Here is a 14,587-nt window from a genome sequence, read left to right on the forward strand (position 1 = left end):
ACACCTCGTTCCCCAGTCCCCAGGCTGACGGCACTCTTCAACCTGACGACACCACCCCCCGCCGGTCACCTCTACAATGTGCTTCACTGCTGACCATGTTAGAAGACAGCTGAGGAGACTCCACTCCAGCAAGGCTGCAGGCCCCGATGGTGTCAGCCCCTGAGCCTGTGCCCCCCAGCTATGTGGAGTACTTCACCACGTCTTCAAAATGAGTCTTCAGAGGGTCTTTGTGCTGTGGAAGACATCCTGCCTCGTACCTGTGACGCCGCGACCCAGTGGCTCCAAGGACTACAGACCCGTGGCACTGACCTCCCACATCATGAAGACCCTGGAGAGACTTGTCCTAGAGCAGCTCCGGCCCTCGGTCAAGCAGTGGAGGATGCCATCATCTACCTGCTCAACCGCGTCTACGCCCACCTGGATAAGCCGGCGAGCACTGTGAGAGTCATGTTTTTTGACTTCTCCAGTGCGTTCAACACCATCCGTCCGGCTCTACTGGGTGAGAAGCTGACGGAGATGCAGGTGGATGCCCCCCTCGTGTCCTGGATTGTCAACTACCTGACTGGCAGACCACAGTATGTGCGCTTACAACACTGTGTGTGTCAGACAGAGTGGTCAGCAACACCGGAGCCCCGCAGGGGACTGTCCTCTCTCCCTTCCTCTTCACCGTCTACACCACGGACTTCAGCTACTGCACTGAGACCTGCCATCTTCAGAAGTTTTCTGACGACTCAGCAATAGTTGGATGTATCAGCAAAGGTGATGAGGAGGAGTACAGGGCTGCTGTGGGCAACTTTGTCACATGGTGTGAGCGGAACCACCTGCAGCTCAACGTGACAAAGACAAAGGAGCTGCCTGTGGATCTGAGGAGGACCAAGGTGCCGATGACCCCTGTTTCCATCCAGGGGGTCAGTGTGGACATTGTAGAGGACTACAAGTACCTGGGAGTTCACATAGACAATAAACTGGACTGGGTAAAGAACACTAATGCCCTCTACAGGAAGGGCCAGAGCCGTCTCTATTTTCTGAGGCGGCTGAGGTCCTTCAACATCAGCCGGACTATGCTTAGGATGTTTTATGAGTCTGTGGTGGCCAGTGCTATCCTCTATGCTGTTGCATGCTGGGGCAGCAGGCTGAGGATGGCGGACTCCAACAAACTCAACAAACTGATCCGCAAGGCCAGTGACGTTGTGGGGGTGGAGCTGGACTCTCTGACGGTTGTGTCAGAGAGGAGGACGCTGTCTTAGCTGCGGGGCATCTTGGACAATGTCTCACATCCTCTCCATGACGTACTGGTCGGACACAAGAGCAGCTTCAGTGGGAGACTCATTCCTCCCAAATGTACAACAGAGCGACACAGGAAATCATTCCTGCCTGTGGCCATCAGACTGTTCAACTCCTCCCTCTGAGTGTCAGACACTCAGGAAGAGACTGGAAATCTGTATCTACTTCACCTGTTCATACACTACCTCACTATTTATTCTAAATGTTTAAGTGCAATACATATATAGTCATACACTTCAGTGCAACACATACATACATATACATTGTTATTGTATATATATTTTTTTTACCTCATTTCACTTAAATACTGTAAATGTGTATATTTTTTATTTTCTATTTCTTATTTTTATATTTTGTACATACTTTTAGTTCTAAATTATGCTACTTTTCTACTCTTGAATGGGAGCACCGGTACTGTACAATTTCCCCCCGGGGATCAATAAAGTATTTCTGATTCTGATTCTGATTCTGATTCTGAAGTTCTACGGTGTTGCCCCAGAGCCACTGATCGACCTTGTTCTCATTACTGAACAGGTGAGTAGACCAACAAGACAAGCATTAAAAAATCAGGCATATTTCTTGAACATCACCTCTAACATTCAACTTTTAGTGTAATATTTCATCAGACTAATATTCCACTACATTATTAAATGTATTTGATAGGGGAAGATGTGAGGACATAGTAGCTGCCACATCTAACGTGTACCGTTTGAATCTCATCTGAGAGAGTTGCCCTTCTCATTCAGTCCTGCAAAGTCTCTCTCATTAAATGTTTGTCCAATTTATCTTAAACTAATTTTTGTGGATTTTTTGTGGAAGGATGTTTAATCAAAAGCAAGCTTGACAGTGAAGCTGATTTGAGAGCAGCACCAGACCGATGCTGTATTCATAATTCTTCACTATTAGCATGTGACATTTATAATCCATTTAGTGTCAGCCTCCTCTGTGCTGCTCTGTTGCTGACTTATGGCTTGTTTGGAAAGCAAAGATGCATAAAAGGTCAACAATATGTTGGCATGTAAGCCATGACAGACAAGTGAATGTTGTCACTTGTGAGATTGAAGGCTTGGTCTACAATGAAGCACAACTGTGCTGATGGTTTATCTGGCGCTGATATACATCAGAGGGATTTGATGTTCTCTTATCATGAAATGATAATGTACTTTGTCTTTTGTTTGGTACTGTTTGTATCATAGATCTCAGCAATGAAAATAGGGAATTCACCGTTTCCAGAATACATATAAATGATGGCCAAAACAACTGTATAAAAATCTTTTGGAATTTAAATCTATCAACAAAATATTTTATAGATTAAGTATCAGATTTGAGTCTTTTAAAGGTTGTGGTATTTAGAATACATTTGGTAAATGTTTGTGTTTCATTCCTGGAACACTGAACCAAGAAGTGAGCAAATCAGTTTGTATGTTGAATGCTGTTGAAGTGAAGTTTAAGACCTTAAGAGGCGATACAACATTTGCTCAGTTATCTGTATTTCATGTCGGTATCTGACCCAACTGTCACCAATTGGCTGAGCTCCACCCTTCTTAGTTATTGGTGCTATGCCTTTCGCATTTTGCAGTTTGCATGAATACATTAATAACAATGGTAGATTTACCTCTCAAACATTTCTTGAAACATGGGTCTTGGATTTCAGATCGATAAAAGCAGCTCTCATGTCTGTTAGGCAACTGTTGATTTCCTGGATATCCTTTTCAGTGGTAGCTAGTTAATTACACTAAGGTTAGCTTCACAAGTTGGTTGAAAACACTACCTCAGACTGACTTTAATGTTTCCAGCTGATTCAAAGTAAAAGGGTCTTAATTGTGCACTTGATGGCTACATATATACATACATACTACTGAGGTTAAACTGCATGTCCCAGGCAAAAGGTCCTCACCAGTTGATGATAATTCATGTGAGTCATATTGTAGACCAAGCATTTTTATTGCATTAACAAACACTCTACGAACTTAACTTTAATTGTTAACTTTGACAATAGCTTACTGTATGAGTGGTGGATTTCAGATATTTATTTCCCGCAGAGGAAACTGAGGTCTGTTGTTGTTACTGTTTATGTTTCATGTCGCTAATGAAGTAACTTACTTGCAATTAGCTTGTGAGAGTACGAAGACTCAAACAAACACACAGAGGCTGCACAGTTTTGCATGTCACTGAAGGAAGAGCAACCTCACAGGTCAACACACACACACACACACACACACACACACACACACACACACAAACTCTTTATCATTGAATTCCTCCAGATCACTGAACTCTATCAGACTTAATGTTCTGTGTGTCGCTACTCTTGATTAACGGACTCCTGTTCGAGGGGCTCGTGTGTTATGATGAGGATGAGTGTTAAAAGTGATTTATATTAAACAAATCTCCTGCTCAGATTATTCAAGGCATTCTTTTTTATGAGACACGACTCAATAGAGAACTTTTGAAGAGAGCGGTAAAAGGTTGTGATAAAGGTGGTTGCTATGTGCCATCGCCTGCAGAGCCATGTGTCATATAGGACAGCAGCCAAATGTGACCTAAAGGTTTTTCTATAAAGCATTAACAAATGCTATATCCAGTGGTAGAAAGTAATACAGTGGTGCCAATTTTATACTGAATTCCGTCCAGTATCTGTAGTATACACCTTGTTAAACATAGACTTTATATATGTTATACAGTATGTATTGTGTTTTTCCATTAATGTGTCATCATCTCAGGTTCTGGCATTTCAGCTCTGTTTGTAATTTACACTTTACCCAGAAATTGTAGTATCAGTTCTATAGTCTATAGAGTTTGGAGAACTCTTCAGGCCAGCACCAGCATTTCACTGAGCAAGCAGGGTGGGTTTACAGGGTCCCATTAAACAGGGATGGGACACTCTTTTCTGCTGCAACCCCATTTCCTGATTCATGGGTGTATTTATTAAAATCGTGTATAGTGCAGCTTTAAATCACTAAGTTTTGTTTATGTTAAATCATTCTGCACTGAGCTTCATGAAGAGACATCTTTGCTCGGCTTTAGGAGGCTTGTCTAGAGCTAATTTGTGATACTGTACATGCTAATTAATTCTCCCCTCCTTTCCTATCTCTAAGCATAACTTGCTTTCTGACAAAAGAGCACTGGCCTGCATGATGAGAACACACACACAAACACAGGAACATAACTAAACGCACACATTTGCACAATATACAATACAGTTTTACAGTTTGTTAGCCTGTTCCATCTCTTGGGAAACAGGAAGTTGACTGGAAGCGACTGGCTGAGGTTCCCATGGAGAATTATAGTGTGTGTGTGTGTGTGTGTGTGTGTGTGTGTGTGTGTGTGTGTGTATGTGTGTGTGTGTGTAGGACATATGTCCTCACAAAACAGCAGGTGTCCTTGGATCCAGAGACTAAGATAAATCAAATAATAAACATGAGGTATTGATAAAATACCCATTCACTCACACATTCACTCACACATTCACACACCGATGGCGACCGAGCTGCCATGCAAGGTGCTGGTCTCCATCGGGAGCAACTTAGGGCTCAGTGTCTTGCTCAACGACACTTCAACATGACCACTGTGCCACCATGACTACACTCAAAAGAAATAAGTACAAGGGAAGAAGACAAGAAGTTATGGAATAAGGTGGTAACAGCTTTGTTTTTAAGACCATGAAATACATTACACTGTTAGTATTTTTTAAATGACTCAGTACCTATTTAATAATTATGCGGCACAGTAGTACTCTTACTGGGTAACAAGACAGGAAAAGTTGGAAAAAATGAGTACAGGGCTTGAGTTAGTTGTGTCCATCTCAATGTTTAAACAAGGCTGACTAACATGTTGTCCGGTTCTGCATTCTGTCATGTCTTTTTTTTTCTTTCTTCAGGGCCAAAAAATACACAAATGAAAGGACATGGTTGAGCTTGAGGGCTAACACACATGTGCACAGTACATCAGCGCTGAAATTGTGCCGCTCTGAATCACATCGTATATACATCCATGGAAACTTGCTGGTCTAGGCAAACTAGCACGGTCCTCACTAGCAACAACAACATCCTCACACCCAGAATGCAACACTCAAAGCAACAGACCATGAAGGGACACTGAGATTTCTGTAGCCATCATAGTTTCCTCCTTTTGGGTGTGTACATAATGAAAGCCAACAAATCAAATTTATGTTCAAATTGGCGCCCATATGTACCCTGTAATTATCTAATATGCACCATAAAGTAAAGAAAACACTTACAGAGTCATTTATTTCTAGTGAAATTATTACCTGCTTATTCCCCAAACTTCATACTTTCTGTCCACCAGTAGGTATCCAGTACCTATTTTATTGTACCCAAATCCTACAAAATATTTATGCTGTAATCTAAATTATCACCTGAAAATCCTGCATACTTAAGAAACTACCCGAACGGCTGCGTGTTTGTTGACTCTGACGTGAAAACTGAAAACTTTTTTGCTAATTTCATTCTTCTCCCTCTGGACAAGCTCACAGCTCTCGGTTCTCCTGCGGGGAGAACACAAAACAAATGACAGCAATTTACAGCTCGCTGCTTCTCGCTGAAGGAACAGACGTCGAGTCAGCCAGTGTGTCTGTGCGCTTAAAAAAACGTTTTTTAGTGACAAGTGATGTGACGCTACGCTGCTCCCTCACAGTCTGAAATGTCCCCTGATTGCTTTGGCTCATTGTAATGGAGGAGATAGATTACAGATGCCGTGCAGTGGAGGTTGTTGTAGAAGTGCAGATTGTTGGCTGTAATATTTGTCATCATTGTATCTGCTCTTATGAAAGACATCAATCTCAACAATTTAAATCTGTGGTTTGTTTATTTCAAGACACAGAGAAGAATAATGGACGCCTTGAGGAAACAGAAATGCAAATTCTCACATTTAAGCAGTTTTCCATCATAACTAAGTCGTGACAGGCCAAGTTTGTTCATAGTGTGTATCTCTGTGTGCTTGTCAATGCCTGGTCGGCTGTGTTTGACACCAGGGTTTTAGGGCTTTCAGAAAACACAGAGAGAGAGAGAAATCTGAAGAATGTAGATAGCAGTGAGGTGTTGTGCTGATAAAAGACGTTTTAAACCTCCTGTGAATACGGTCGCTGTGTCTGACTCATTGCCTTATCTCGACTGCTCTGTCTGAACACCTCACCTCTCAGCTACGTCTGTGTGGGCCTCCGTTTTTCATTATGCAGTTACACATCCACCAGCTCAATGACATTAGACAGGTTGGCCTACAAGTTTTTTTATGAGAAGACCAACACCTGCGACCTCAGCCTACACAAAGTGTGTGTGTTTGTGTGTGTGTCGGTGTGTGTGTGTGTCGGTGTGTGTCTGGAGGAGGACCAAATGCCATCAGAGCCCAGTGACCCCAAGAAGCAGGTCAGAGACTATCTGTCTAATGGCCTTTTCTTGGCCACAACACAAGCATCAGGTTTTTTGAATGCCATATAATCACATATAAAAGGTTTAAAAAAGGTAAGGTAGTTTTACCCTCACTCTCATCTGTGCCGTTCAACTTTTCATTCTTCTTCTTTATTATTATTATTATTAGTGTTTCTTTTACCTTCCTTTCTCATTTCCTCACTAGCTGTTACCATCCCATGGTTGTTGAATTTCAATCTAAAATGTACAGGAAAAGCTTATGTGTGAATTATTTCACCTTTACCCAAAAAGAACAATAGCAGAACCATTGATTTGAGTTCAGTATAAACTACTTCACACTGTTTTATCAGCTGAAAGAGTGTAGGTGTTGTAATTACACACTATAAAATAAAAAAGTAATCTTTTCGGTTTCTGTTTCCATTCATATGTTACAATCAAATAAATCATTCATATATGAAAATGTGAAGTTTGAACATGGGCTGAGAACCAGGTTTTGTATTTCCCTTTTAATGCTGGTTCGTATACATATTAAAAATACATATTTATTGCTGGCATAGGCACCACCAGAGATTTTTTCTCTTGCTAGGCGCTAGGTTCATAGCGCTAGAAGCAGTGCCAGGAGTGAGCAAGTGTAGCATGTCACAGTTATTAGCATCGTTACAAATCTCATTGGGGTTTTAATGGGGTTTCTTTATAACAGTTTACTTAAGTGAATATACCTAGCATGACGAGGGCAACGTGAACTTGCTATGAAGATTGCTATGGCAACCTATTGGACCTGATCAACAAACAGCAGCCCAATGAAGGAAATCAGACAGGACTTTGTATGTTACAAATTGTTGCACCCCCATCAAGCCCTACCCTAGCACTGCCTGTGGTTGCTGGATTGTTGGCTGAATACATACATGTATCTTTTAAATCAAAATAGCAACTGACCTGAGTACTGTTTCCAGGTTTTTAACATTCCTTTGTTGCTGTCTGCTCTTGCTTTGTTATTCTCTTTTATCCTGGTAAGGCACAGGCCTATTTCCTGGGAAAGCGTCACACAAACCCAAACACAGAGTTCTTTTAAAAGCCAGTCTGTCCTGCTTTAACAGCTTCTTTACCCCAGCGTGTTGTTCTGTCACGGTTCCCATGTGCTGGCGCAGATGGACGAGGTCAGAATCCACTGACCTGTGAATAACTGTAAATGGTTTCCTCGCAGTGGTCGCCCTTTCTTATTCATCTCCGGTCAGATGTGTGCTGATGGGAAGGTACAGTAATGAGTCTTAGTTTATACTGACAGTGACCACTACCCTCACCTCCCGTTGTTAAGGCATTGTGTGTGTGTGTGTGTGTGTGTGGAAGGTGGTAAAATAATGAGTTAAAGTTTACCTTTGCTTATGCACCTGCTGGGTTCAGATGACCCTGAAATGTGCAGGATTGAACACACACACATGTCATGGCAGTGATACGCATGGCTGAACGTGCTGGTGAATGTGAGCACTAGGTGCAGGGAGATGTGGGGAGAGCTGAAATTCATTATCATTGTTCATTCAAATTTTAAGTCAAAATCATAAAACTAGGAGGACAAAGTAATTATTTTTATTACAAAACACTATTTTATGAGAATATAGTCATAATACTGAAATGGATGGATGCATCTATTTTGCATTTGTGTCTGATCATCCATCACACACTGTATCGCAGACACTGAAGACCACATTTTGACTAAATCTAGTATATCAATAACATATAGTAGTGTTCTGCCATTTTCGGAGCTGTATTATCCACACAGGAACAAGAAGCTTCTGCTGCAAAGGTCCCTGTTCGTGTCTTGGATACAGTATTTGATTTGGTAAGAGAAGATGGATGGTAGAGAACTGAACATGCTCTGAAACCCCTTCCTTGCTGACTGAGTGTAAGTTGCTCTATGCTTAACATAGATAACAATAATGACTAAGCAAACAACAAAAAACTAAATAACAAAAGATGGAAACAAGAATAGGGTGTGGGTAGATGGGGGGGGGGGGGGGGGGGGGGGGGATGGAAGACAGACAAGCAATATGAAGCAAACAAGAATTAATGAAAGTTCTGAGTAAATGTGTTGCAATGAGAAATTGTGGGAGGAAAAATAAAAGCTAGAATAGAAAGTGTGAGCGGCAGGAGAAGAAACTGTGATTACATAAAGGCCTCCATCCAACCAGCCATTCTTCCCCAGTTTCTCCAATAACCATTCATCCTCCTGGACACCTCCTAACATTTCCCTCAACACAGCTCGCATTATACAGTCATTATCCACCAGCAGAGAAGGACTTATGAATACCGTTGTGACAAATGATCCAAGATGTACCCAAGGGTTTTCAGCCAGATGGGTTATGGAAACCTACAATGGCTTGGGTCAGAAAAAAAGACATACTATGACATTAAGGCACCCAATTTCAGATTGAAATAAGCAGATTTTGAGATGGTGTACAAAAACAAAACAATGAATTGAAGTAGCATATCAGTGTCAAACATTTTCAGTGTTGGATCAATATTATTTCAAGGTTGTGTTAGCTTTCCCTGTCATCATTTTTATCTTGGTGTAAGTTTGTTCTCTTTAATTGGATTGTAAGTGTCTTCAGCTTTTATCCCTTTCAAGGCGTAAAAAAAATCATATCACAAAGCTTTCCATCCATGCACTGTTGGTGAAGATGAAGGTAATCTCTTAATGGGGTAAGTGCAGGAGATTTTCTCTGTTACGCATGGAGTAATGTGATGTGTAGAGTTGTGACAAGCCAACAATGCTGCTAGCTGTGCAGGGCTCCTCTGTCATGCGTAATTTACTCTTCTCTGACTCTTTGTCCTTTTCTTAACATCTATAAATCTTCTGAACCCTCTCTCTGTCTAAATCTTACAAATTGTTATGAATGGAAACTGACAAACTGCAAGGAAACACAGCAACTTTTTATAGATTGTCCTCAAAATCTCAAGAAGGGTTTCTTTTCTTGCAAAGATACAGGAACAAAACCTTACATTTTGTAAATGACCATTGACCTTTTATTGTTGCTAAGCTACCTGTCAAGCTTTCTGTTCCTGCATGGCACATAGGGCCTATACAGTTTACAATAACAATGGTGGGAGATTTACTACTTCTACTACTCTACTACTACTACTACTACTCTACTACTCTACTTCTACTACTCTACTACTACTACTGCTACTCAATGAGTTGGTTGAACATGCTGTCTCCAGCTTATTCTTTTAATGTTTCCAGCTGACTAGTTTTGATACGAGAACCCTGTAATGGGTTTTAACATTATGCACCTGATGGCTACATACATGCTGTGCTAAAAGACTGAAGCAAAAGCTGTATGTTCTAGGCAAAAAGTGAGCATCCTCACCATTTAATCATCAGTGTAGATGACATGGATATAACAAAACGAAACAGTTGTTCTTGTATTTCAGGGTAGAGCTAGTTAGTCCAGTATTATAGGCATGATAAGTAAAGGGTACAGGGGACAGTTATTTTGTTCTTATAACTTTGGCTGCTTAGCTTACATAGTATGTGGCAAGACAGATGTTAGATTAATGCTTTATTGTTTGTATATCAAACACATATGTTTCCCTTTTAATGTTACAAGTGAACAAAAGGCTTTGAGAATGAGGAACCAGTGTGTTTTCATAGCAGGTCAGAGCTGCTAACGTTAGCCAAAACTCTGATAGCGTCCAGAACCAGCTTTCAGTGGATGTGCTAGTCTTGACTGGTGCTTTTTTTGAACCTGTAACCCCACAAAATAAATGAGTATTCGAAACGCCCTGATCTTGTTAGCACAGTAATGCTTGGTTGCTACTGTAGGTAGTAAGCTAATTAGCCAAAATTGCCAATGATAGCAGCTTATGTTAGAGCAGACAAACACACAGTTTGATCTATTCCTTCCTCTTTTGCTGCTGTGTTTTTGGTTTTAGAAAGGCTAAAAAAAAATAAAAAAAAGACACCATCCACCAAACTCTTGAGGTACAGAGCCTCGTGCACAGGTTTTCATTGTTTAGCAAAATCCAGTTTAACAAGCCTTTTGTGCCTCATCACAGTTGCTAAGCTTGATTGGACTATCCTTTCAATTGAGGTTTTCTTACATTCAGGACACAGACTATTTTTGGAGTCTGTATTAAGTACGACTTAAATAAGGTATATTAAGATACATATGTAACGCTCTCCTAGGATTAGAAAATGCAAATTCTGCTCAAAGTTATCTCCCACAACAGCATGGAGATTACAGATTCTTGTTCTGCTCTAACATTTACTCATCTCCATGTCTATTTTAGTCCCATTATTAAGATGCTGAGGAAACGATGGAGCCACGTTGTCATAGTGCTTGTATGATATGTATATCCTCATTAGAAAGACCATTAGAATTTAGTTGGAGGCAGTAAATATTTAGCGTCATATCATCACTGGAATGTCATTACTTTTCACAGCCTTCAGACAGAATGGTTAAATAATGCTTTAAAGCTTTGTGCTGTTCTGTGTATTTGTTCTGGGTGATTTCCTGTAAAAGAGATGCCTCAACAGCAACAGGATGAGCACTCACTTATTGCTCTTCTTGTTTCACTGAAAACAAATGGACAAGCTTAAACACAGTCCAATCCTACTATGTAACAGCAGGCAGCTCATGTGCTAATCAGAATAACCTCAACTTTCACGCAGTGTTTGTACAAGATGAACAGATCCACACTATATTCCTAGGCACCATTAGGTTAGGTGTCATAATAGGCTGTTAGCCTGATGCTAAATAATTCAAACTAGACTGAGAATAGTGAAATTTGGTACAGACATTCATGATGTACTGCTGTGCAATGGCTGTGTTGGTAAGCTACTCTGCCTTTTTTAGTCACCAGGTATGGATAAAATGGAGCATTTGGCATTGCAGCTTGTCTCTGAGTCTGAGCAGACGTGTGAGTTGTAATCAATCCTGACTTCAAAAATTGCAGTGTGCTCCCCACACTCTGGTTTTCTCACACCTGATTCCATTTGGCATGTTGGTGTGCTGACACAAGCTTCACCGTCAAATGTCAGTTAAAAATCATGAAAATAAATCTCCTGCTGTTAGCAGAAGACACAGAGGCTTTCACGTACTGGACTCACTGCTGTGCTTTGACAGTTGGTGATGGTCACAGGCAGGACATGTATTTTTATGACAACATTGCTGGAGAGCGATATTGAAAATGAAATGTTGACGTGGGACAGACTCACTACAGCTAGCCTTGGCATTGCCTGAGGGACTGTTGGGAGGCCAGTTATTATGGCCTCAACAAAGCTAAATCTGTAAACTACAACAGCACAAATATACTGCTGTACCTCAACTTACTGTTTTGGGAGTGTTTCATAGCATCTTTCAGTGCTCATAGGCTTTTCCAGGATAATACATTTGCAACTTGGGCTTTATGGAAGTTGTCTGAAGGAGCCTATTGTAAAATCCAAACGACACAAGGAAACAGCTGAGACCAAAAAGTTTTCAAAGTTGTGCTGTTGTATAATGCATGGATATGTTGTATAATACATATGATTGCATAAGATGGTCCAGGTGTATCTAACAACATGGTAATTTAGTGTAAATTGGAATTGGCCCAGAAAATCCATCCAGTGTGGTTTGAGAGGATTTTAATCAACAATCTGTAAAACCTGTGAAGCCTCACCCTGCCTTAGGGAGCTGCTCACTCAGTTAATTAATTTCATTAATGGGACTATCAAAGGAGATTTTAAACCTCCCATGGGGACCTGTTTTTGCTGTTTCAGAGACTCACAATAATAAAACTCCGGCAGTAAAAAAATTTAAAACTAAAAGAAGAAAAAAAAAGGTGATAGATTCCGCCAGGAACAGAAAAAATTAATCAAAAGTCAGTTTAAAAATCTTAAATGTGAGTAGTAATTTTGTCAACATTAAAAGTCAAAATGATGGCTTACTAGGGCAGAATTATGACTTACTACATCTAAATTTTGACTTACTAGGTTAGATTATGATTTACTAAATCAAAAGTGAGATAAAATGTCAATATTATGAGATAAAAAGTCAAACCTTTCTCTTACTAGGTCACAGTTTTTACTTACAAAGTCAACATGATTAGATTAAAATTTTTCTTTCGTCTTTTTGCAGGTGTGCCTGTAACATGCATAAGTGTATTTCAGGAGTCAGCTGCATCTTTCAGGATGGGGTAAAGCTTGAAATCCATTATCTTCAAACCATAACAAGTTACTGCATGATGGCAAGCGAGGAGAGGTTTGGAGCTGTGGCAATGTGAGCCTCCAACAGCTCTATTATCATGTTAATGTTGTTCTATTTACATCGGGTCATTGCAGCAGCAAGCACAAGAGGATACAGCAATGGAAAAAACAATTGAAGGATTTGTTGTATGCATGGTATTGAACACTTAAAAACATGATGTTGCATAGTATTCAAATTTTTGAATGGTGAAGAACATGAAAAGCTAAATTTGTAGCACTAATTTATACAATGTTACATAGTTTGACTGGGGGAAAAATAATCACATGTTCACCTTTGTCTATTTTCAACCCTGCCTGTCAGGATGACGTAGAGGTACGTGCTAACTGCAGGAATACAATATCGTTATGTAATATTGTATTGCTTATAATGATTGATGCAGCCTGACAATTCAAAACTTACACACGTGAAAAGGATTCTGACTGTTTTATCTTTGAACAGGAACAAAAATAGCCTAAGCGAGCAAGACAAAACTTGTTCTCAAACCCTTGAAAAATAAAAAAAGATAGTCGTAGGCACAGCAGTGTTTTGGGATAAATGCTAATGCCAGTGTGCTAACATGTTCACAATGACAAACATGCTGATTTTTTGTGGGTATAATGTTCACCATGTTCACCATCTTAGTTTAGTGTGTTAGCATGCTAACATTTGCTAATTAAAACTAAAGTACAGCTGAGGCTGATGGGAACGTCATTTGTTTTGCAGGTGTTTTGTCATAAATCAAAGTATTGGACAAAAAGAAATTTTGAATGGCCACTGGAACATATTACAACCGAGGGGGACGTGAATATCTGTATCAAATGTCATGACAATCCATCCAATAGATGTTGAGACATTTCAGTCTGGACTTAAGTGGTAGACCGACAGACTTGACATCCCCAGAGCTGCAACGCTAGCATGGCTAAATATTTAATCACTGAGAGTACTCATTCTTTGCAGTTCACACCAAAGATGAGTAAATTAGCTAATCAGACCAGAGATCCAACAGAAACATCTAATGATAAATAAAACATAATGTTACCACTATATGATAATGCTGGAGTAATAATGTGGCTTGGACAGTTTTTGAGGCGTTACCATTAGATGCCTCTAACCCACAAAACTCTTGCCACCCCTTACAGTTTTATGGTCACTTGGGGCTGGCCAATAGAATCTTGCTATTGAGTTCACAAAACACATCGATAATGCTTTTTGTTTTTAAATATGAAGAACATGTTTTGTGTGTAACACCACCTTAGTGTGTTACAGGATCAGCTGAGATAGGGAGCTGCCCCTTAACTGCTGATGGTGATGAGTAAGGTGTATACTATCTGAATTTACATTATTGTACATAATGTATTTATTTCACCTGCATCAGGGCCTCACAGCTCATTAACCCACAAGTCATGGTTTATTATATTCACTTTCTTTGTGTGATTGAAACACATTTCAGCCTCTAGAGAAGGATCACCGCATCCACCGAAGCTAAGACAGATGCCGGGCAATCTAAACATTTAGCTGTCAGCAGTGCCTCCACTCAGAAACACAATGCAAATGTCTTGTGATTAATGCACACGGGTTGCCCAGGGGCATCAACAGTTATGCATATCATGATGAGAGCCATTTTTGATTTCGCCTCCTGTGCTTTTTGTAACTACAGCACCATTTGTCTGCAGGAAAACTGCTGTATACATG

General features: G+C 40.4%; 1 protein-coding gene across 1 annotated transcript in view; it reads left to right on the plus strand.

Annotated features, from left to right (window-relative positions):
• The first annotated feature begins 208 nt into the window (after positions 1-208).
• c21h11orf65 (chromosome 21 C11orf65 homolog) overlaps positions 209-14,587 on the plus strand; it is a 37,854-nt gene continuing 23,475 nt past the window's right edge. The window contains 2 exon segments of the mRNA XM_070928564.1: positions 209-438; positions 1,001-1,222. Of these exon segments, the coding sequence (XP_070784665.1) occupies positions 209-438; positions 1,001-1,222 (452 nt within the window).

The sequence above is a fragment of the Enoplosus armatus genome, chromosome 21 (genome assembly GCF_043641665.1).
Source record: "Enoplosus armatus isolate fEnoArm2 chromosome 21, fEnoArm2.hap1, whole genome shotgun sequence".
Taxonomy (NCBI): Eukaryota; Metazoa; Chordata; class Actinopteri; order Centrarchiformes; family Enoplosidae; genus Enoplosus; species Enoplosus armatus.